At 47.4% G+C, this 21,008-nt stretch overlaps 1 protein-coding gene across 13 annotated transcripts in view; it reads right to left on the bottom strand.

Moving 5' to 3' along the window:
- Nucleotides 1-21,008, bottom strand: part of CHD5 (chromodomain helicase DNA binding protein 5) — a 154,810-nt gene that overhangs the window by 67,007 nt on the left and 66,795 nt on the right. For 9 of the 13 annotated variants that reach the window (XM_043992493.1, XM_043992496.1, XM_043992494.1 and 6 more), the window contains exons 3-9: nucleotides 14,783-14,962; nucleotides 12,217-12,335; nucleotides 10,641-10,879; nucleotides 8,766-8,890; nucleotides 5,604-5,760; nucleotides 4,279-4,445; nucleotides 3,561-3,779 (exon numbers count right to left, since the gene is read on the bottom strand). In XM_043992493.1, the coding sequence (XP_043848428.1) occupies nucleotides 3,561-3,779; nucleotides 4,279-4,445; nucleotides 5,604-5,760; nucleotides 8,766-8,890; nucleotides 10,641-10,879; nucleotides 12,217-12,335; nucleotides 14,783-14,962 (1,206 nt within the window). The remainder of the gene's footprint in view (nucleotides 1-3,560; nucleotides 3,780-4,278; nucleotides 4,446-5,603; nucleotides 5,761-8,765; nucleotides 8,891-10,640; nucleotides 10,880-12,216; nucleotides 12,336-14,782; nucleotides 14,963-21,008) is intronic. The other 4 variants (XM_043992498.1, XM_043992505.1, XM_043992499.1 and 1 more) reach the window with 1 other exon arrangement.

Genomic DNA, 21,008 nt, shown 5'->3' with positions numbered 1-21,008 from the left:
AGGAAGGAGGGAAGGAAGGAAGGAAGGAAGGAAGGAAGGAAGGAAGGAAGGAAGGAAGGAAGGAAGGAAGGAAGGAAGGAAGGAAGGAAGGAAGGAAGAAAAAAGAGAAAGGAAGGAAGACTTGTCTATTCTACTTTTCTACTAAAATCATTAAATACACACACCAGGCACCTAGCAGGTCTTCACAAAATGTTTGTCAACTTCATACCTCAAACATGCATACAGAACTCTTTTTTTTTTTTTTTTTGGTGAGGCAATTGGGGTTAAGTGACTTGCCCAGGGTCACATAGCTAGTAAGTGTTAAGTGTCTGAGGCCGGATTTGAACTCAGGTACTCCTGAATCCAGGGCCAGTGCTCTATCCACTGCACCATCTAGCTGCCCCCATACAGAACTCTTAATGCTTCAATTGGAGCAGGACAGGAGAAAGAACATTGGACTTAGTGTCAGAGGGGCTGGGTTTGAATCCTGGCTCTGTCACTTACTAGCTGCGTGACCCTGGGCAAATGATTCAATGGTTTCCCATGTGTAGAAGGGGGCTGATAGTACATGAGCTACCAGCCTCATAGGATTATACTAAGAATGGAATAAGCATGAGATAAGAAAAAACCCTTTGTCAGTGGTTGAAGAACAATATCAATGGCAGCTGTTGCTATTTTTAACAGTTAAAAGGGACCTTCAAAAATCACATAGTCAAACTCCCTCCCCCACCCCATTTTCCAGAGGAAAAAATTGAGGTCTAGTGAGGTGAATGGACCTACCCAAGGTCACACAGAGCTAGAAGTAGTAGCTGAGTTATGCCTCAGCCCCAACCTGACTCTTTTTTTTCCTGGGGCAATGAGGGTTAAGTGACTTGCCCAGGGTCACACAGCTAGTAAGTGTCAAGTGTCTGAGGCCGGATTTGAACTCAGGTCCTCCTGAATCCAAAGCCACTGTGCCACCTAGCTGCCCCTAACCCTCTGACTCTTAAGCCAAAGGGTTTTTCTGGGCCCTGGATCATTAGTCACATTTGACAGACAAGGAAACTGAGGCCCAGACAGTTGAAGTGACTTCCTTAAGATTATGAAGCAAGTTAGGGGTAGACCTGGGACAAGAGCCCAGGTATCCTGACATCCAATCTAGTGCTCTTTCCTCTGCCTTGCACTTCTCCCTATTCAGGAAAATTATCCCATTCCAGAAGCCTCTGAGGGTGTGGGGGAACCATCAGGGTTTACAGAGACAGGGCCCCTTCCTCTCCTGCTTATAGCAAGGGCTGTCTAAAACAGTCCTACTTCCTACACAGGAGAGTGAGACATGCCAAGGGTTCACCTAGAATAATACATGCTTCTAGAGTTCTTCAAGCTTTGCCAAGCACTTTAATGGATGTGGCTACATCTGGCTCTTGCAACAACCCCATGACGTAAGTGCTATTATTATTATCTCCCATTTTACATATGAGGAACCTGAGGCAAATGGAGGTTAAGGACTTGCCCAGGGTAACACAGCTACTAAGTGTCTGAGGTGGAATTCAAACCCAGGTCTGATTACGAGTCTTTCTGCTGTCCCATGCTGCCACTCCAAAGAATAAGTGCCTGCAATGGAATTCGAATTCGGGCCTTTCTGACTCCAAGCCCAGCAAAGCATACAGCTGGTCACCATAGAGCAAGTCCTGGTATCTATGTGGCCAGTGTTGACTTGGCAAGCAAGGAAAATGAAGGCACACCGGCCCCTGGGGTGCTTAGGAATGTCTACCTCACCGGGGTAGAGGATTTGATTCCTGGCCCTACCATAATGCAGAGACACATGGATGTGACCTTAGATGGTACTGAAACCAACCCCTTCCCTTGACAGAGAAGAAAACTAAGGTCTAGAAATTATGTGACATTCCCAAGGTCACACAGTAAGTAAATGTCTGAAGCAGTACTTGCATCCATGAAGGGTTTAAAGGAGAAGGAAATAATATTTAAGCCAAGCCCGAATCTTCTCTTCATCTTTAGAGACCAGAAGAAGCAGAAGCAAAAAGGAGGAAAATTTCCTGATATCAATTCTTTTTCTCATTTTATACAGCTATGTACACACACACACACACACACACACACACACACACACACACACACACACACACACATGCTAGAGGAGCTATACAAAGGAGGGTGGGCAGGATCCCTGAGGTCCAGGGGCATGGAAAGACATAGAAGAGTCCAAAGAGACCACCAGCCCTTCCCCAGAACCGCCTCCCCCCCCCACCCCGGCCCCAGGCAGAAGCAGTCACCAGAACCTGGCAAATGGCCAGGAAAATAATCCATGTCTCCTTCCCCCCCATATCTCATACTAAAAATCACACAGTGCGTGCGGGCAGCACAAATCACAGCTGCAGTCATGCCAGCCCTGAGAAGCACCTCTCAGAGGAAGACATGCATCGGGCAGGAGCTGACATCTAATCTCAAGATTCTTGGGAATCTGCATAGACCATTTGTCTGCTCTCCCCAGCATGGGCCTTGGAGGACTGTGGGGGAACATGGAGGGGCCGCACATACTCAAGGGCAGACTTATTCCTACCTCCCTACGGGGAAACAAAGACTAGTTTTGCCAAGGGCAAGGCCTGGGATGGGGGGGGGTGGTAACAAGAGACTCCTCCCCTACCCTAAGAAGCACAGGCCATGCATCTCGGGGACCTTTGAAGCAGCTCAGAGCTCCGGGGCCCCCACCCCAGGGCCTCTAAGCTGTAGGTGATTCAGAAGCTAAGGCCTCGACCAGGGTGACGCACCCAGGGCACAGAATGAGACGCGGGTTCGTGGACATGACCACTGTGGGAATTTGTGTTACTTGACTGTATATCTGCTCTAAGGCTTTGGTTTTCTCTCCCCACCCCCCCTCCTATGCAAGGGGGGAGAGAGGAGAGAAAGAAAACAAATATTTGTTCTTTGGGAAAAGCAAGGGGTGAGGACACGAGGGCAGATACCAAGGTTGAGGCCCAGAGACCCCATGCTCTGCAGAGGGGACAGGCCAGACGGAAAATAGAGCCCAGCTTTACAAGGCTCTCTCACATTCATCGTCCTTGAGAGCCTGACAAGAGCCTGTCGGGCTTCCAAGCAACATTTCCCATTGTCCATGACAGGGAAAAATTATAGAATCAGAGGGTCAGAGCTGGGAGGGCCTTTAGAACTCAATGTCAGAGCTGGTGGGGTCTTAGAACACAGAATGTCGGGGTAGGAGGGCGAGACTTAGAACACAGGTCAGACCTGGAAAAGTCTAAAGCTCACCTGCTCTAATCCCTTTCATTTGACATCAGAAGAAACTGAGTCTAGGAAAAGATAAGTGACTATGGTGGCTTCCCTCAGTTCCAGGGGCAGTAAAGAGCAGAGATAAGATTCCAACCCACATCCTCTGATCCCAAGCCCTGCTCCCTTTCCCATGGACTGTGCTACCCCATCCCTAATTCCCAGGCCAGGGAGCTTCCCACTAGACCTCACCAGCAATGGAGCTGAACCAGGTGGCAGAGCCCCTGGACGTAGCAGGGCTGGGAGCAGGCCGGGGGGCTGGGGGCAGGGGGTTAAGCTCAATGAATGGGTAGAACACTCACTGTACAGCGTGGGCAAAGCCATTCCCCGTTGGGGATTTCTGGCAGTGGCGGGTTCAGGCAGTGCAGGTGATAGGAGGAGGGGCAGGTGTCACAACAGAGAAGTTCTCCACCATCCTTGCACACTCGGCAGAACTCCATGTGGTCATCCTCTTCCTCCTCACCCCCTTCATCCTCCTCCTCTTCCTCATCCTTTGGCTCCCATTGGATGCCCTCCTTCTCCTGCAATGTGACAGTAGGGACTCCCTGATACCTGGCCAATCCGGCTTCCCACCCAGCTCCATATGCTAGAATAAGGGGCTTTTACCCCGTCCTGGAGCCAAGCCAAGCCCGGCTCAGGAACAGCTGTAAAAAACCCCACGGGATTCCCAGATTCCATCTCATCCCATCCCTTCCCTTGGAGTTAGATCTCCCCCTATCCCCAGATAAGTTTGGGCACTGGAGAAAGGCAGCTCTGGATGGAGAACTCTGGGGAAGAAGGCCTCATTGCTGGAGACAAAGCTACCCCAGAAGGGGTGCTATGACTGGGAAACCCAGAACAAGGACTGGATCCCCAATAGCTCCCGTAGAGCCTCCAACCAAGGCAGCAAAGTGCTGGACCTCAGGGAAGTTGCCACAGGTCCCTGGGACATTTATAGTGAATTAGGGCCGGGGATCCCACTTCTGGAGCAGGGAGATGGAGCAGGGGGAGGGCAGCAGGAGGGGTGAGGGGCACACTTACACAGTGGGGGCAGCTCCATTTGCCTTCCGGAGCTTTCTCCATCTCTGGATCGAGGCACACCAAGTGATAGGCCCGGGGGCACGTGTCACACAAGATGATCTCTCCTCCTTGCTGGCACACCTCACAGTAGTCCTGGTGGTCTGTCTCATAGCCATCCCCATCCTCAACTGAAGGCCCCCCGAGAAGCAGACAGAGAAGGTGGTCAAGGTTGGCCCATGCCCCCCTACAGATGTGTTCTCGGGGGCACTGAGCCCCCCCCCCCCGCAAAATAGAAACCAATTCAAAAATCTCACCCTCCCCAAGGTGGGTGCCAGAAATTCTACTATTTGTGAGTTATTCCTTTGAACTGAGTATTTCCCAGCCTCTCCATGACTCCTTCCTTGGGAGCCAGAACCAACAATTTCCACATCTAACAACTTCATTGTGAATGAACCTATGACCAGGTTCATTGCCTCCCTGAGGGGATGAGCAGAGCAGCCTCGTGGGGAGGGGCTGATAGGAGGGGAGGGAGGGGAAGGGGTAAAGGGCAGCCGCCCAATCTTGTATGATTCTGTCTGGGACTCTTTGCTCTCTGAACTCTTTTCGGCTGCTCACAATCCTTTTTATTCTTTGACTTGGCAGCTCTGGCTCTGGGCTGTGGCATCCCAGAATCCAGGAAGGCGTAAGAGTGGGCTTCTTGTTAACAATTGGAAATAGCCTATGGGAGAATGCCTTTAGAGAATAGAGAGGCTTGTAGCCTCATCGTTTTACAGATGGGGAAACTGCGGCCCATCATGAGAAAGTGACCTGCCCACGATCACACAGGTGGTAAGTGGCAGAGTCAGGGGAACAGGGGTCTCTTAACTGGAAGTCTAGTTTCTTCAGGAGCCCCTGTTGAGCATGGGATAGGAGGAGCTGTCCAAGTATTTTTGGCCCTTCATAGACCCCTACCATCCTTAAAACACTTGAAGGACTAACTATTTTGTCAGCCTGGGAAACTCCACAAATAACCCTATAGTTGTGTAGATAAATCCTAGGGAATTATTAGAGGTTCAGAGAGGGTGACTTTCCCAAAGCCACTTGGCTGGCAGGTGTCAAGGGTGGGATTGGAAACCAGGACTTCCTAACTCCAAGTCCACCCCCACCATTTATACCACCATATACTCTCTTAGCATCCCCCTCCCTCCACCTCATTTTACAAATGAGGAAACTGAGGCTCTAAAGTGGTTTGCCCCACTTCACTCTCCTCGATTCCACCCACCAGCCCTGCCCCACAACCATCATCAGAAAGAGACCCCTTTCTCCCAACCCTCCCCTGATCCCCTCCTGGGCCCCCAAATTCTTACTTCTCTTCTTCTTCCTTCTCCTCTTCCCCTTCTTGCCCAAGGCTGAAGAACACTCTGAGCGCATGGAGGAGCTGTTAATGCTGGCATTGTCAAAGTCCGACTCTTCCCGGTCATCTTCCTCACTCTGGAGGGGGAAAGGACAGGTGGTGCATGGAGGCTTCATGTGGGGCGTGGGGAGAAGGAACCAGCATTTATTAATCACCTACTATGTGCCAGACACTGTGCTAAGTGCTAATATGCCATGCAATCCTCACAACAACCCTGAGAGGTAGGTGCTATTATTATCCCCATTTTGTAGTTGAGGAAACTAAGGCAAATAGAATTGAAGTGACTTGCCCAGGATCACACAACTAGTAAGTGTGTGAGGCTGGATTTGAACTCAAGAGAGGAGTCTTCCTGACTCCAGGGCCAGTACTCTATCCACTGCACAACCTAGCTGCCCTATTTCTCAACTACATTGTAAGTTTCTGAACAGTAGAGTTTGTGTCTGTTTCTCCTACAGCAATTAAACAATCAATAAGCATTTATTAAGCTTCTACTATGTGCCAGGCATTGTGCTAGATGCTAGGGGTACAAATACAATGAATGAAGCAATCCCGATTTGCAAGGGGCTTATGTTCTAATGAGGAAGTCAAAAACATAGAGACAGAACAGTTTAATAAATAGATAAATACTAAGGAGTGGCCTGAGGCACAGAGGGTAAATGACTGGCCCAAGGTCACCCAAGCTGGTGTCAGTGAAGTTTGTGTCACAGGGGGAACTGTAAGCATTCAATAAGTTCCTAACAAAGACTTGTGCATAATTGATATTGTATTTCTTTTCTTCTCAACAGGTGGGGTAGGGGCAGGAGGGAGGAAGAGAATTTGAAATTCAGAATTTTTTTAAATTAATGCCAAAAATAGAGAAAAAAGAAAGAAGGAGAGACAGAGAAAAAATAAAAGTAGGAAGGGAGGGAAGAAGGAAGGAAGGTAAGTAGATAGATAGATGTTGATGATGACTACTATAATATAAAGGGGGAAAGGACAAAACAATTCAGAAGCAAAGCAAAACTGGGCTTTATGTAATTATATGACAAGCTCAGCTCCCCCCGCCCAAAAAAAAAACAGTTGTCCCTTCCCCTCTTTGCAGAGGTAGGCAATTATGAGTTCAAAACTCTTCATATGGGGAAGCTAGATGGTGCAGTGGATAAAGCACTGGCCTTGGATTCAGGAAAACCTGAGTTCAAATCCAGCCTCAGACACTTAACACTTACTAGCTGTGTGACTCTGGGCAAGTCACTTAACCCCAATTGCCTCACCAAAAAAAAAAATCCTCTTCATATGCTGCCAGAATTGGTTGATGTGTTGATGGGGGTGGGGGATGAGGGTGAGGGTAGGGATGAGGATGACTCCTTAAAAAACCCCAATGAAAAAGTAGCTCCCATTTGGGGAGGGCTAGAAGGTGACAGCCCAGACCCGCTAAGCCAGGCTCCCTGGCTCTGCTTGGCTGCTGCTCTCTCCTCCCCACCTTCCCTCACAAACCTCATGGAAAGCAGACTGGGAAGTCAGCGAGGCATAATCAGATAATTAAAGAGCTGGCTAATTCTCCCTTCTCCACAGTGGTGTGGGAGGGCAGGCTTCAGACAAGCTCTATACAAGCAGGCAGCTGAACACTGCGGAGGGCTGGGACACAGCCGGGGGTGGTAGCCACTGACAGGGAAGGGAGGGAGGTGGTGTGGGGGAGAGAGCTCCCTGCTAGAGTCTTCCTCCTCCTCCTCCTCCTCCTCCTCCTCCTCCTCCTCCTCCTCCTCCTCCCTGAAGCAAAGAATCAGAGCAAAAGGCAGAAAAGAACCTTCGGGATCATCTAGTTCAGCCTCGTGCTCCCCCCACCCCCATCTGACAGAAAAGGGCAGAATCGCCGCCCCTCCCCCGCAAAAAAATAGCGACAGGTCCAAGATTACAGCAGCTCCAAGTGCAGCCCTCCTCTCTCTCCTTAGGCATCCTGTAGACCCAAACCAAGCTCATTACCTTCCTCCCAATGCCGTCCTAAACTTTCTATATCAAGGGCACCGCCATCTTCCCAATCACCCAGGCTCACAATCTAGAAGCCATTACTGACCACTCATCCACCATAACCTCGCACATCCAATCATCAGCCACATCTCCTCAATTCTCTCTCCTCAGTGTCTCTCAGCCCCTTCTCTCTACTCATAGAGCTCTCCACCAGAGATGGCTAGGTAGAGCAGTGGATAGAGCATTGGGTCTGGGATCAGGAAGAACTGAGTTCAAATCCCACCTCAAACACCTACTAGCAGTGCAATCCTAGGTAAGTCGCTCTGTCTGCCTCAGTTTCTTCCATTGTAAAATGGATATAATAATAGTACCTACCCAACAAGATAAGGATCAAATAAGATATTTGTAGAGCACTTAGCACACTGCCCAGTATATAGCAGAGGTGCTTAATAAATACCCATTTCCTTCCTTCCTTCCCCATGGCCATAACAATGGCCTTATTCCCTCTCCTCTAAACTATTACAATTGTTTTCTTTCTCTCTCCTTTCCAAACCAACCTCCACTTGACTGCCAAATCAAGTCCTGATAGAATGCTGGCCACGCTTCTCCCCTGCTCAAGAAGCTTCAGGGGCTCCCTCTTACCTCTAGGGTAAAATACAAACAAACTCCTTTCTTTGGCATTTAAAGCCCTTCACAAGCTGACTCCACTTTGTAGACAAATTTCACATTCCTCCTCCTCAGTCCCTCTACGTTACAGCCACACCCCAAACTTACAGCTCCCTCCTCTGGGCCAGGTGGTCCTCCTGGCCTAGATGCACTCCCTCTTAGGCCCAGCTCAAATGCCACCTCCAGTGGAATGAAGGAAGGAGGGAAGGAGGGAAGGAAGGCAGGCAGGCAGGAAGGAAGGAAGGAAGGAAGGAAGGAAGGAAGGAAGGAAGGAAGGAAGGAAGGAAGGAGGGGAAAGAGGAGGGAAGGAAGGATGTTAGTTCATTTGATGCTCACAAGTGCCCTAGGAGGCAGGCATTATTATTATCCCCACTTTCCAGATGAGCAAACCAAGACAGACAAGGTAAAGCGATGTGCAGAGTTCCACCATGCTCACACCCAACATGGATGTGCATTCTCATACACACGGGCACACCGGCACTCATACTGGCTCGCACAGACTTACCGAGGAGCCTTTTTTTCTCTTGTTAGCGATCCCTCCAAACCGAAACTTCAGCCCAGCCATTTTTTTCCCTTTGCCTTTTTTCTTTCCATCTTTGGAGCCTTTGATTTTCTTCCTGACGCCAGGCCCTAAACAAGAGAGAACACGGGTCATGCCAATGACCCAGCCCAGCCCACGCATTACCTCAGATACCCAACCTACGCCAACTATGCCAGCAGGTAAGAAAGGCCTAATCTTTTGTTTGAGGCCCCGTTATTTTTTTTCCAGTTGTCTGCCCCAAAGGAACAGAACCAGCGGCAATGAATGAAAGCTACAGAAGGGCCAGTTTTGGTTGGATGCCAGAAAAAAAATGTAAGAATTAGCATTGTCCAAATACAAAATAAACTCCCTTGGGAGGTTCTGTGCTCCCCACCCCACCCCCTCAGAGAATCTTTAGGCAGAGGCAGCATACCTATACTACACTTCCTGCTTAGGTGACCCTGCCTCAGTTTCCTCATCTGTAAAATGAGAATAAATACAGCCCCTATCTCCCAGGGTTGTGGCAAAGATAAATACCTAGTTATTATTCTATGTATGTGAGGGGTTAGAGGCTGGGATGTATAGCCCCTGAGTCCCCTGTGATTTCTCATCAAAGGGGCAGCATGGTCTGAGTGGAGCCATCCTATTCCAATGAGGATGTAGGGTCATTCCTGGATGTTAGGGGCAGTGATCTCCCACACAAGAAGCTCCCTCTACCAATAGAAACTGGCACGCAGAAGACCAGCCAATCATAAGGCTCCAAACAAGCACGCCCTTTCCCCTACCTGGAGTTTCCTCCCTAGTGCTCTCCACCTGTCTAAATCCTAGCTAGCCTTCAAAGTTCAGAAAGGAATGGAGGGAGGGAGGGACAACGGAAGAGACAGAGAGAGAGAAAGAGAGAGAGAGAGGAACAAAGGAACGAAGAAAGGAATGAAGGAAGGAAGAAAAACAGGTGGTCAAAGGCCACCTCCTCCAGGAAGTCTTCCCAGAATATCTTTTCTGAATTCTGCTATTCCCACTGAATCACTCCAGAAGCCCTTCTTCCCTTTTTCCCTGATGTCATCAGAGTCATGGGTAACGATGTTTGTGTCTGTGCTAGCTATCCTGCTATCTCTCTCCTCTCTTTCTCACCTCAAAAAAAAAATCTCTCCACAATCATTGCCTCTGATTTTTCTCCTCTCATTCCCTACAGGGCAGTCATGCTCCAGAGCTCACAGCTTAGCTGAAGCTACTCTTCTCCAGAGTTCTCAAAAGTCTCTTAAGCATCCAATCCGGTCTTTTCCCAATCCCCTTCCTTCTAGATTTCTCTGCTACATTCAACACTACTGACCGCCTTCTATTCGCAGATGCCTCTGCTCAACAAGCAGACCACCAGTCTTCTGGAGAGGGATGCGGGCAATAGGGATGATGTCCAGGGTTAGAGAATGGGGAAGCCACACTTTGGGATGGGGCTGTGGCACAGGGTGAGGAGAAGACTGAGGGGGTACTAGGGCACAGTGCTGCTTCTACCACAGCCCACTGGCCTTCTGGATGAGCTTCACCCGACATTGTCTATTGCCCCCAATCTGAGACCCTGAGAGATGCTGCATGTCACCAGCTCCTTTAGGGCAGGGGCTCTTTTGCCTTTCTTTGCATTCCCAGCACTTAACATAAAGTCTGGCACACAGTAGGTGCTTAATAAATGTGTGCTGACATCTCTTTGAGGGCAGGAACCGTGCTTTTCCCTGTATTTGTAGCTCTGGTGCTTAGTACAGTGCCTACCACACAGTAGGTGCTTAATAAACGCTTGTTGATCCATTCACTAAATGATGCTAAGAGAGACTGGACCTCCCTTCCAGTTGACAGAGATGCATCACTTACCTTTCCCCTCCTTGGTCTTGGCCTTACGGATGGGCATGGGCTGGATGGGCTGAGGCGGGCTGACAGTCAGCGGCGGGGCAATGGTGACCGTCTCCACAGCAGCTGCCACCGCCGCCGCTGCTGCTGCCGCCGAGCTCCCCTTGAATGGGTTGTTGGCGCTAAACTCTCGCCACTTAGCCCCCAGCACCGTCATCATCTTTGACATGGGGATCTTGGGGTTCTTCTTGGCAATGAGAGGCCTGGGCAAGGGACAGAGGCAGGAAGAGAATCACATCCAGGCCCCCACTGTGTGGACCCATGAACCAACCAGCTCATGATCCCCTTAGCTCTCCCAAATACCTTCTACCAGCTGCAATAGAAACCACTAGTGCTATTCTATAGACTGGAAGACTGAGGCACGGAGAAGAGAAATAGCCTAAAGGTTATGCAGGAAGAATTGAAGATGAGAGTCCCGAGCAAAGCTCCCATTTCCTGATTCTTCCGGTTCAATTATCTCCTACTGAAACATTATACCACATACTGAGACCCAGAAAGCTGACGTGATTTGCCCTAAGTCACACAGGGCTAGGAAATACAAGATATGAGATTCAGACTCAACTCCTCCACTTCCTTCTCTTGCAGTAATGAAGAACTATTTTTCCAGTCCCACTGAGTAGTCCTCACACTGCCCCACATCCTTGATCCAGCCAAACTGCCCCTACTCTGATCCTCATCCATGACACTTCATCTCCGGTCCTTTGTAGTGTCTGTGTCCCATGCTGGGAATGCTGTCCCTCCTTACCTCTGCTTTATAGAGGTCCCCTCCCCCTTTAAAATGTAGCCAGAACACCACCCTCTGCTTGAAGTTTCCCTGATGCCATGAAGGGCTAGTCCCCCCTCCAATCAAACCATATTATATTTAAATTTCCTGTATTTCTCTGTACTTTTGTTGTTGTTTAGTTAATTAGTCATATCCAACTCTTCATGTCTCCATTGAAGATTTTCTTGGCAAAGATACTAGAGTGTTTACCATTTCCTTCTCCAGATCATTTTACAGATGAGGAAACTGAGGCAAACAGAGTGAAGTGACTTGCCCAGGGTCACACAACTTATAAGTGTCTGAGGGCCACATCTGAACCCAGATCCTCCTGATTCCAGGCATCCGCTGCACCACCTACTATATTTATGTTAGGTATCTTTAAATATACTTGTTTTCTCCTGGATTAGAATGTAACTTCCTTAAGAGTAGGGATGATTTCATTCTTTGTACTTGGATCCCCAGACACTGGCACAATGCCAGGCACATAGGAAATGTTAAAACAACGCTTGCTGACTGATTCCTTGAGGACAGGGAATGTTTTGTTTTGTCTTTGTCCCGCCTTCCCCCCACCCCCAGCCACCCCCACTCTGCCCAACTGCCCTACACAGAGCCTGGTATAGAGTAGGCACTTACTGTAAATATTTATTAAGAAAACTGAGCCCTCCATGGACTTGCTTCCCAAAGGAAACTGAGGCCGAACTCTATATTCCCATCCCTTCTACAGATACTAGAGCTGATCCCAAGATGGGTCTATCTCCACCCCAATTGGTCACTTACCTGAGAAACTGGCTGAAGGCCTTGTAGTTGGTCAGAGTGTGGTAATCCTCTTCGGAGAACAGGTAATCCACATCATCCAGGCCCCACTCCTCCATGAGTTGGCCTGAGGACTTGGGCTCCTACAAAGGCCAAAGAGAAGACATAGAGAGAAAACAAGCTAATGTTTTCCCCTTAAGGATCTTGACCGGGGAGGGGGGAGGTATTATAGGTGTAAATTATAAAAGAGCCTTCTTTAGTTCTAAGAAACTGACAGCTCTGCTTGATTCTCCCTAGGATTCACAGCAATAAGACCCTGTGGGTGGCAAAGAACTGGAAATCGAGGGAATGCCCATCCATTGGGGAATGGCTGAACAAGTTGTGGTGTATGAATGTCATGGAATACTAGTGTGCTGTAAGAAATGATGAGCGGGCAGATTTCAGAAAAAACTGGAAAGATTTAATTAGACTGATGCTGAGTGAAGTGAGCAGAACCCAGAGAACATGGTACACGGTAACAGTAACATTGTGTGATAATCAGCTGTGATAGACTTGGCTCTTCTCAGCAGCACAATGACCCCAAGACAATTCCAAAGAACTCATGATGGAAAATGTTCTCTACATCCAGAAAAAAAGAACTGTGGATTCTGAATGCAGACTGAACCATACTGTTTCTACTTTTTGGTTGTTATTTCTTTCTTTTTTGAGGTTTTTCCCTTGTCTTCTGATTCTTCTTTCACAACATGACTAATGCAGAAATATGTTTAATGTGATTGTATATATAACCTATATCAGATTGCTTTCTGTCTTGGGGAGGGGGAAGGGAAGGGAAGGAGGGAGAAAAATTTGAAACTAAAATTCTTATGAAAACAAATGGTGAAAACTATCTTTACATGTAACTGGAAAATAATAAAATACTTTTATGATTAAAAAAAAATAAGACCCTGTGAGGATCATGTCACTAAGAAAGGTCACTTGGGTGCATGAAAGGAAATTTCACAAGAGCTGATCTCTCCAGAGTCCCCAGGCCCCAGTGAGATACAGATACCCATGGCAGTGTTAGCTGTCACAAAGTGCTTTCCCCTGAGCTCAACAGAATTTACTTATTTATTTATTTATTTGTTTGTTTGTTTGTTTGTTTGTTTGTTTATTTATTTATGCCGGGGCAATGAGGGTTAAGTGACTTGCCCAGGGTCATACAGCTAGTAAGTGTCAAGTGTCAAGCCAGATTTGAATTCAGGTCCTCCTGAATCCAGAGCTGGTGCTTTATCCACTGAGCCACCTAGCTGCCCCCGTGACACCAAGAATTTCATGGAGGGCAGGGGGCAAATGGAGGAGGATTGAGAGGAGGAGAATGACATGGTGAAAAGGGCCCTACCTCTGAAGTATACCCAATAAACCCTTGCTTATGTTATTTATTAATATTATTAGTATTAATTTATTAATAACAATATCAACTCACACTTCAAAACTATTTAAGGTTTGGAAAGCACTTTCTTCCCAATAGTAGTTCAATAATAAATAATTCTGTCATGCTGGGTTATGTTGGTAAGACAAGTATTATAATAGCCATTATAGAGATGAGGAAACACAGATGAAGTGACTTTCCTGTGCTAACACAGGAAGGATCTGAAGCAAGATCTAAACCCACACCTCTGCAGGCGCCAAATCCATTCGTGAGCACTTTGAGGGCAAAGATTGTCTTTTGCCTCTTTTTGTATCTTGGCACAGTGTCAGGTACATAGTAGATGCTTAATAAATGTTGATTGATTGAATTCTTCAATTCTAAGTTTCCATGTTGTTTGAGATCCCCAAGTTAGAGACAATTTATCACATATCAGATAGAATGCTGAGCTTGGAGCAAAGTGGTGGATGTTAAATGTTCATACACCACAGGAAACTCCCTAAGACTTGCCTAGAAGTCATAGTCGTGATTGAGTCATTTTAGTTATGTCTGATGCTTCATGGCCCCATTTGGGATTTTCTTGACAGATACTAGAGTGGCTTGTAATTTCCTCCTCCAGCTCACTGTACAGAGGAAGAAACTGGGGCAAACAGGGTGAAGTGACTTGCACAGGTTCACACAGCTAGGAAGTGTCTGAGTAAAGATTTGAACTCAGAAAAGATGAATCTTCCCGACTTCAGACCCAGTGACGGAGTGTTCCCACAGCAGGAGTTTCTTACGCTGAACAAAACTCTCAGGCCTTCTTCCCAAGAGGTTCCAAGCAGGAGGCTTCCTCTTTGTAACTTGAGCTGCCTCTCAGTGAGCTGTAGGTTCACTATTGCCCAAAGTGGCCAGTGCATCATAACATGTCACCTGAGTTTCCCTCCACAGTCTCTGGGAAGAATTTCATTGTCACTCCAAATGCTTCTCTGGGATTCTGCCTCCCCCCCCCCATTTAATCCTTCCAACATACTCCTTTCCCCCTTTCCTCCTCCCCCCATCACATACTACAGGTATTATGTCACCATTTTACAGGTGGGGAAACTGAGGCCAAGACAGGGAAAGTGATATATCCACAGTCACACCGCTAATAAGTATCAGAAATGGGTTCCTTCTAGTCCCAAGCCCAACCTTAACTGTCGTTACCTTTAAACCTCCATCTTCATTATCATCATCTTCTTCATCCTTCTTTTTCCGTTTGGATTTTTTCTCCTTCTTTTCTTTGAGTTTCTTCTTCTTCTTTTTATTAGGAGAATAGTCACTCCCCTCACTGTCAGATTTCTCTTCCATCTCCTCTTCATTATCAGACAGTTCATCATTGCTTCCCTGGAAGATTAATAATAATAATAATAATAATAAGCCTACATTTATAAAATTATTTAAGATCTACAAGCACTCTGCATACATTATCTTTTTTTTTTTTTAGTGAGGCAATTGGGGTTAAGTGACTTGCCCAGGGTCACACAGCTAGTAAGTGTTAAGTGTCTGAGACTGGATTTGAACTCAGGTACTCCTGACTCCAGGGCTGGTGCTCTATCCACTGCGCCATGTAGCTGCCCCTGCATACATTATCTTGCTTAAGCTTCATAACAAGCCTGGAAGGTCAGTGATATAGTATTATTTTCCATTGTATATTAAGGATACCTGTATCGCTGTGTTCTGATTTCACAGAAAAGTAAGAAACTGAGGCTGAGAGAGGTTAAGGGAATCACCAGGATGACCCAGCTAATAAGTATCTGAAGTAGAATTTTAACGGAGGTCTTTCAGACTCTTATCCACTGTACCAAGCTGCCTTATGGAGAATGGTACCCCAAAAAAACAACCATAGTGCTGAGGGGCCCCATTATTTCTCCTGTGGGCTCTTCCCTGGAAACACAAATGGACAAACACCAGTTCTTTTTTTTGTTTTGTTTTGTTTTTGGGGGGGCAGGGCAATAAGGGTTAAGTGACTTGCCCAAGGTCACACAGCTAGTAAGTGTCAAGTGTCTGAGGCTGGATTTGAACTCAGGTCCTCCTGACTCCAGCGCTGGTGCTTTATCCAATGCGCCACCTAGCTGCCCCCAAACACCAGTTCTTTTAATAACCAGGTCCTGCCCATTCACCAGCTCAATCACTTCTCCCCAGACACCGACTGGGCACTGCCAAGTGATGATCAAAGAAACACAGTCAAGCTTGGGCACAGGGAAAGTCTAAGGCAAGCCAGGCTAGATTCGAGCTTTCTATTTTGGGGAGTGATTTTTGGCCAGCATGAAAAGGTAATACAGGCAGCCCAGAGAGGCTTGCCTTTTGAAAGGGACTCCCCTGGTGGGGAGGCTAACTGCTGGTGATTTGGATCACCTTCTGTGCTCTTATTCTGTTCTCATCAGCCCTGGCTGCTGATTGAGTTTTTATATACTTCTGAATTCTAACTAGTGTTCCTCAGACTCCCCTCATGCCTGGGAGCTATCTCCACAAAAGACAGAAGAAACACACTCGCGCGCATACACACACACACACACACACACACACACACACACACACACACACACACACACACACACACACAGGCTCTGGACACCACTCAGGCAGGTGCGCTTCCTCCCCACTTCCAGAATATGGGGGTCTCCGGAAACCCTCATATCCTGTGTATCAACCCAGATTTGTACTAATAACCTAGATATTCCCCCACTTAATGTTCATCGCCATTCAATCTGTTCCTGTGGCAGGAGCCACCCCATTTCTGCTCCTGCCTGTCGCCGCTGACACTCCCTCCTCCTTACAAGACAAGGTAATTTAGGTAGCTCTCAAGCTTGGCTTCCTGGATTACATTTCCTGTCTGTACAGGCAGAAAATGGCACATTTATATGTAGATAAGGGTGCTTAAAACCACAGTATCCCCACTGGGGGAAAAAAACAAACAAACAAAACAACACTATCCCTTGGAGGGAGATGTTTACTCATCTTTCTTCACAGATGATGCAAGGCAGATGATGGGAAAGATCTTGTTCCCCACCCCCAACCTGATTAGGTTTGGGTGGGAGGGCTAGTGACCCTTTGATTTAGTAATGTGAATATCATTGTCATTAATGTACAAGGTGAAGGAGAGAGGGAGAGAGGGGGGAAGAGAGAGAGAGAGAGATGGAGGGAGGGATGGAGGGGAGGAGGGGAGGAGACTGGAGAGAGGAGGAAGAGAGAGAAGGAGAGAGAGATGGAGAAGGAGGGGTGGGAGGGAAAGAAAGGAAAGATAGTGGGGGGGAGGAAGGGAGGGAGGGGCATAGAGAGAGAAGGGGAGATAGAGTGAGGGAGAGGAGGAAGAAGAAAGGAAGGAGAAGATAGAGGACAGAGGGATAGAGAGAGAAGTGGGAGGGAGAGAGGGAAAGAGGGAGAGGAAAGAGGGATAGAGAGAGAAGGGGAGAGGCAGCTACTTGGCACAGTGGATAAAGCACTGGCCTTGGATCCAGGAGGACCTGAGTTCAAATCCAGCCTCAGACACTTGACACTTAACTAGCTGTGTGACCTTGGGCAAGTCACTTAACCCTCATTGCCCTGCAAAAAAAAAAGAAAGAAAAGAAAAGAGAGAGAAGGGGAGAGGGAAGGAGAGGGGAGAAAGAAAGAGAGGGAAAAGAGAGGATATAGAGGAAAAGAGAAGGGAGAAATGGAGCAATGGAGGGGGAGAGAGAGAAGGGGTAAGAGAAAGAAGGGAGAGAGAGGAGGAGGAAAGAGCGAAGGAGGAGAGGGAGGGAGGGATTGGGGAAAGGGAGAAGGGGAACATGAAGAGAAAGAAAAGAAAGGGGAAGAAAGAGGAGAGGGAGGGAAGGAGAGACAGAAAGAAGGGGAAAAGGGAGAGGAAAGGGGAATAGAAAGAAGAGACAGAAAGAGAAAGGGTGAGAGAAGGAGAGAGAGGGAAGGAAGGAGGGAGAGGGAAGAAGAAAGAGAGGTGGTGGAAATTCAACCAACTCTATAGAGAGCTAAGAGAGATGGACAAAGAGAATGATGGGGAAGATGGAAAAACAGAGAAGAAAAAACAGAGAAATGCAGCTCAACCACCATTTATTAGATGGGTCAAGAGAGAGAAGGGGAAAGACAGACATTCGGCCAGGAGACACATATTCAGTGCCTAATCTGTGTCAAGCACTGTGCTAAGCACTGAGGATACCAAAAAAAAAAAGCAAAAAAGAGTCCCTGCTCTCAAGTTCATCAATGGGAGAGACAACAAAAGCAAGACATACGCAGGATAAATTAGCAATACTCTCCAGAGGGAAGGCCCTAGAATTAAGGGGGATGGGAAGGGCTTCCTGTGGAAGGTGGGATCTTAGCTGGGACTTGGACAAAGCCTGGGAAGCTAGGAAGCAGCGATGTGGAGAAGCATGGGAGACAGCCAAGGAAAACACCCCGGGTCAGGAGATGAAGCGTCTTGTCCAAGAAGCAGCATGGAGGCCATTGTCTGGATGTCTGAATGTAGGGAGGTATGCAAGGTGTAGGAACACTGGAAAGGGAGGGAGGAGGCAGGCTATGAAGAGCTTTGAATGTCAGACAGAGGTCTTTCTATATGATGCTGGAGGTGATGGAGAGCCACTGAAGTTTACTGAGTGGGGTGGGACATGATGAGACATACGGTGAGGTGGCCTGGAGTAGGGAGCAATCTGGGGCAGGGAGCCCAACCAGAAGTCTATTGTGACAGTCCAGGCCTTCATCAGAGTGGTGGCAATGTCAAACGAGAGACAGAAATAGGGAGAGATGCACTTCTACAAACAGGTATTAGATGGGCAAACATTTATTAGATGGATATTAATAAATATTTAATCTATATATTGGGTCAGCTAGGTGGCACAGTGAATAGAGCGCTGAACCTGATGTCAGAAGACATGAGTTCAAATGCAGCCTCAGGCACTTACAAGCTAAGTGACCCTGGGCAAGTCACTTAATCCTTGTTTGCCTCAGTTTCACTATCTGTAAAATGAGCTGAAGAAGGAAACAGCAAACCACTCCAGTGTCTTTGTCAAGAAAACCCTAAATGGGGTCACAAAGAGTCGGACATGACTGAAAAACAATGAATAATAATCTATTTATTAGATAAAATGACATGGCAGGAAGCCAGTATGACATGGCAAATGATGCTTAGTACTTGATCAATCATTCAACCTGGAGTCAGAATGACCTAAGTTCAAAGCCTGTCTCCGATATTTCTAAGCTGTGTGATTGGACAAGTCACCTGCCTCAGTTTCCCCTTCTTATAAAAGGGAGACTTCACAAAGTGTTGGTCAGACTTGAAAGAAATATGGGGTGGGTTTTTTAAGGTTATTTTTAATTTTTCTAAAGGTTGACAGAGAGCAAAGAGAAAAACAGGGAGGCAGGGAAAGAGGAGGAAATAAGGAGAAATGAGGAGAGAGAAAAATGGGGAGAAAGAAGAGATGAAAGGTTAGAAGAAGCTATGATGGCCCATGAAGTAGGAGAGCAGCAGAAACCCCATAATATCAGCCTTTATATCTTAGGGAAGGCAGGTAACCAGAATACCCCCCCTCTTTCTGTGTGTGTGTCTGTCTGTCTGTCTGTCTATCTGTGTCTATCAATCTGTCTCGATCCTCGATCTCTGTTTCTCTCTCTGCCTCTGTCTGTTTCTCTCTTTGTCTCTCTGTCTCTGTCTCTCACACACACACACACACACACACACACACACACACACACACACACACACACACCAAACTTCCCACTCCCACCTTTCCAAGGTGCCTCCTTAGGCTCTCTAGAGGAGTCTCTACTCCCTCCCCCCACCAAGGTACTTGGACCTCACGCTGTGTGCTCCCTAGTGGGATCCCTGCCAAGACTAACTGATTAGAACCTTTTATCCCCACTAAAGCCAGATCCATCCAGCACATGGCTGGCCCAAGGCCGGTCATTGGGCTTCACCTCATTCTCCTCTTTCCTGTAACCAGGGTGCTTCCTGTACTGCTGACTCAGGCTGCCTGGCAATCTGGGAGGCTGATGTGGCCTCTCACTACCAACAGGCCCCATCAAGACAGGCCAGCTGTGCCAGATAATCCTGTGTATGTAGGGAGTCGGGATGGGTACCAGAAATGGGGCCACAATCCCCCGGGGACTGAAAATGATCTTAAGGTCACAGGATCATAGACTTAGAACGTAAAGGAGCCTTAGGGATCATCTAGTCCAACATCTTCGTTTTACAGATTAGGAAACTGGGGCCTCAGAAAGGTTAAATCCCTTGACCAAGATCTAGATAATTGACAGAACTGGGGTTTCAACCCAGGTCCTCTGCCTCCACCAGGGAGCACACAGCATGAGGTCCAAGCATTGAGAACATAAATAAATACAAACAGAAAGACAAAGCCCAAAAGGGAGCTGGGGTGGGGGTCTTGAAGGCATGAAGGACGTTACCAGCAAAGGCAGAGAGATGGGAGAGGGCAGGGAGGAGAAACACAGTGGTGTATAAAGGAGACTGGCACAAGATAATAGTAGAGAGAGAGGCTGAAGCCCAATTTCCAAGGGCCTTGGACTCCAAAGACCCTTCATTGAGTAAGTAACTCAGAGTCACTGAAGATTTCTGAGTAGAGGAGTTACAGGAGAATAGCAGTGTATTAGGAAAGAAGAGAAACACCAGGATGTTGAAATAAATCAAAACCAGGTCTTATTGAATACTTTTGTGTGTTTTTTTCTTTTTCATTTTGTTGAGGCAATTGGGGTTAAGTGACTTGCCCAGGGTCACACAGCTAGTAAGTGTTAGGTGACTGAGGCTGGATTTGAACTCAGGTCCTCCTGAATCCAGGGCCAGTGCTCTATCCACTGCACCACCTAGCTGCCCCTTATTGAATACTTTTGGAAGGAACTGGCAGTGTTTAGCCTGGAGACAAGAAGACCATGGATGGAGTCACCTGATAAAGGTTGTTTGGATTGGATTGGACATGAGAGCTATGCTCAAGTATTTTAGAGGCTGGTTGACTTCAAAGGGCAGAACTAAGGCCAACAGGTGGAAACCACAAAGACATTTTTAGGTCAACATGATAACAACGATTAACATTCTGATGCCACCTTAAAGCTTGCATAGTTGTTGTAAGGCATTCCTGGTATTATTAGCACTGGGGCATAGGAGAGGGTGAACTGGTCCTGAAGTCCAGAAGACCTGAGTTCAAGTCCCATCTCTGACACAAATTGACTGTGTGACCCTGGAAAAGCCATTTAACTTCTTAGGGCACCTAGAAATTCTCTGATATTCTAAGTTGCAGAACAGGACCCAATTCTTTTTTTTTTTTTAAGTGAGGCAATTGGGGTTAAGTGACTTGCCCAGGGTCACACAGCTAGTAAGTGTTAAGTGTCTGAGGTCGGATTTGAACTCAGGTCCTCCTGACTCCAGGGCTGGTGCTCTATCCACTGTGCCACC

Source organism: Dromiciops gliroides, chromosome 3 (assembly GCF_019393635.1).
Source record: "Dromiciops gliroides isolate mDroGli1 chromosome 3, mDroGli1.pri, whole genome shotgun sequence".
In the NCBI taxonomy this organism is placed as follows: domain Eukaryota; kingdom Metazoa; phylum Chordata; class Mammalia; order Microbiotheria; family Microbiotheriidae; genus Dromiciops; species Dromiciops gliroides.
The sequence above is the reverse complement of the archived record's forward strand: the minus strand, read 5'-3'. Positions and strand labels throughout refer to the sequence as shown.